The 1,973-nt window shown below is 40.0% G+C and overlaps 1 protein-coding gene across 1 annotated transcript; it reads left to right on the top strand.

The window, feature by feature from the left end:
• Positions 1–1,153: 1,153 nt before the first annotated feature.
• LOC108996891 lies at positions 1,154–1,768 on the top strand. Its single transcript, XM_018972931.1, has one exon. The coding sequence runs from the start codon at positions 1,154–1,156 to the stop codon at positions 1,766–1,768; it is 615 nt and encodes a 204-aa protein (XP_018828476.1).
• Positions 1,769–1,973: the final 205 nt, after the last annotated feature.

Below are 1,973 nucleotides of genomic sequence, written 5' to 3'. Positions count from 1 at the left end.
TGTGATTGGCCGGCCCGCTAAAGAACGTCTTTTTGCTAACCGTAGGTTGAGTACTTAATATCATATATATATAGTAATCATACATGAAAGACTTTTGGAAAAAGGAAAATTTCTTTTGTTTTTATAAATCAGGCCGCCCGCGGGGTGATACATATGCTAGCTGTAAGGCCGGATGGGTAATTAAAGAACTTTTATCAATTAATCAAGGAAGTCGGCCGTCATGAATGGCATGTTGAGACTCTGAGAGCGAAGTAATTGAGATCATGATGAGTACCTCATGTGAGGCTGTGAGCGGTATAATTAGATGATCATTATATTCGAACTCACACTCCCAATAGTCATACGCGCGTACATTTAATATCGTCAACGTGAATTAATAGAGAAAAATAGCGATCATGATATTAGCTGCATGCATTCATGTTTCCCGAGCAAAAGGAAGGAATTTCGTATCCAGACCAGAAATAAATCCTATGTTCAGAACTTATAAAGAAACCATTCATGAGATGCTAATAATTTCGTGTCTGTACGTTGTACTGCAGACTTTTTTGAGGTCATAAATCTTAGTATTTTATGAAGATTACAGACATGCATTTTGATTAGCTAGAGAATTACTGATCATAAATCCTGCAGGTGTTTAACAGCAGTAGCACCAGTGATACACCCAGCTCAGCAGCATCTTGCCGTGGCACTCAACATAGTCAGCCCTCTCATACGAATATCTGCAGCTCATCAAATAATCAACAGAATTGAGATTTATGATTTTATTGTGTCCTCTTCTGTAATTATACCTTGAGAATTTGTTTTTTGTATTGTAGTGAGGATTTGTTATCACTGACTGCTATAGTGTAGCTTTACTGCTTTAGTGTGCAAGTTGCACAATAGGTATTTGACAAAATTTCTGAATGTTCTGGGATCCTCTTTGTTCTCTATATAAGCAACACTGTACTGAATACTTATCATCAATGAGAAATATTATTCTTGAGCCTGCTCTCTAGCATGATATCAAGAGCCATTATCAAGACAAACGTCTAACACTATGGGTGACGCACCACCCAAACAAAACGCATCATCTTCTTCTCCCTCCCTTCCTCATTTTTCTCATCTTGTTACAGTAAAATTTACTAATGAAAACTATCTCCTCTGGCGCACACATATGGTTCCCTACCTTCGGGGCCAAGACCTTTTCCATTTTGTCGATGGCTCAAGTAAACCACCTTCTCGACTTCTCTCTGATAAGACTACTGTTAATCCAAATTTTCTTGCTTGGACCAAAATGGATCAGATGATCCTCAGTGTCAAAATTTCGACTCTTTCCTATAATCTGATTGCTCAAATGGTTGGGCATTCTACCTCTCAAGTTGCTTGGTCAGCTATTGAAAAACTCTTTGCTTCCCAATCGCATGCTCGTGTGATTCAACTTCGTTATCAGTTAGCCACCATTTCCAAAGGTGCTAGCTTTGTTTTTTACTATTTTCGAAAACTCAAACATCTCTCAGATACTATGTGTGCTGCTAGCGCACCCATTTCCTCCGATGAATTCACCTCTTATCTCCTTGTTGACTTAAACAGTGACTATGATGCCCTTGTTACCTCTGTCACAGCCAGACTTGAACTAATGTCCCCTGAGGAATTATACAGTTTTCTCCTTACCCTTGAGAGTCGTTTGGTTCATTCTAATCATCTACCCATGTCTACCACTCTCTCTGCAAATTATACTTCTAGCTCTCCACACTTCAACAATCGTGGGCGAGGAAACTATCGAGGTTAGAACTGCGGCCCTTCTCGCTGTCATGGTCGTGGTCGTCATTCCCCCTCCACCTACACTCCAAATCCCTTCTCATCTCAACCTTCACCTCTTCCTCACTCCAAAACAACCTGTCAAGTCTGTGGCAAAGCTAGTCACAGTGCCATAAAATGCTTTTATCGCTTTGATCATGCTTATCAAAGTGCTCTCTTAAAAGTCTCTCTGCCAA

This window comes from Juglans regia, chromosome 14 (genome assembly GCF_001411555.2).
Source record: "Juglans regia cultivar Chandler chromosome 14, Walnut 2.0, whole genome shotgun sequence".
Lineage (NCBI taxonomy): Eukaryota > Viridiplantae > Streptophyta > Magnoliopsida > Fagales > Juglandaceae > Juglans > Juglans regia.
Note: the sequence above shows the minus strand (reverse complement) of the source record. Positions and strands in the feature narration are given on the sequence as shown.

Excerpts from the sequence above, each read along its gene's own strand:
- LOC108996891 (XM_018972931.1), top strand. The coding sequence starts at position 1,154 with ATGGTTCCCTACCTTCGGGGCCAAGACCTTTTCCATTTTGTCGATGGC.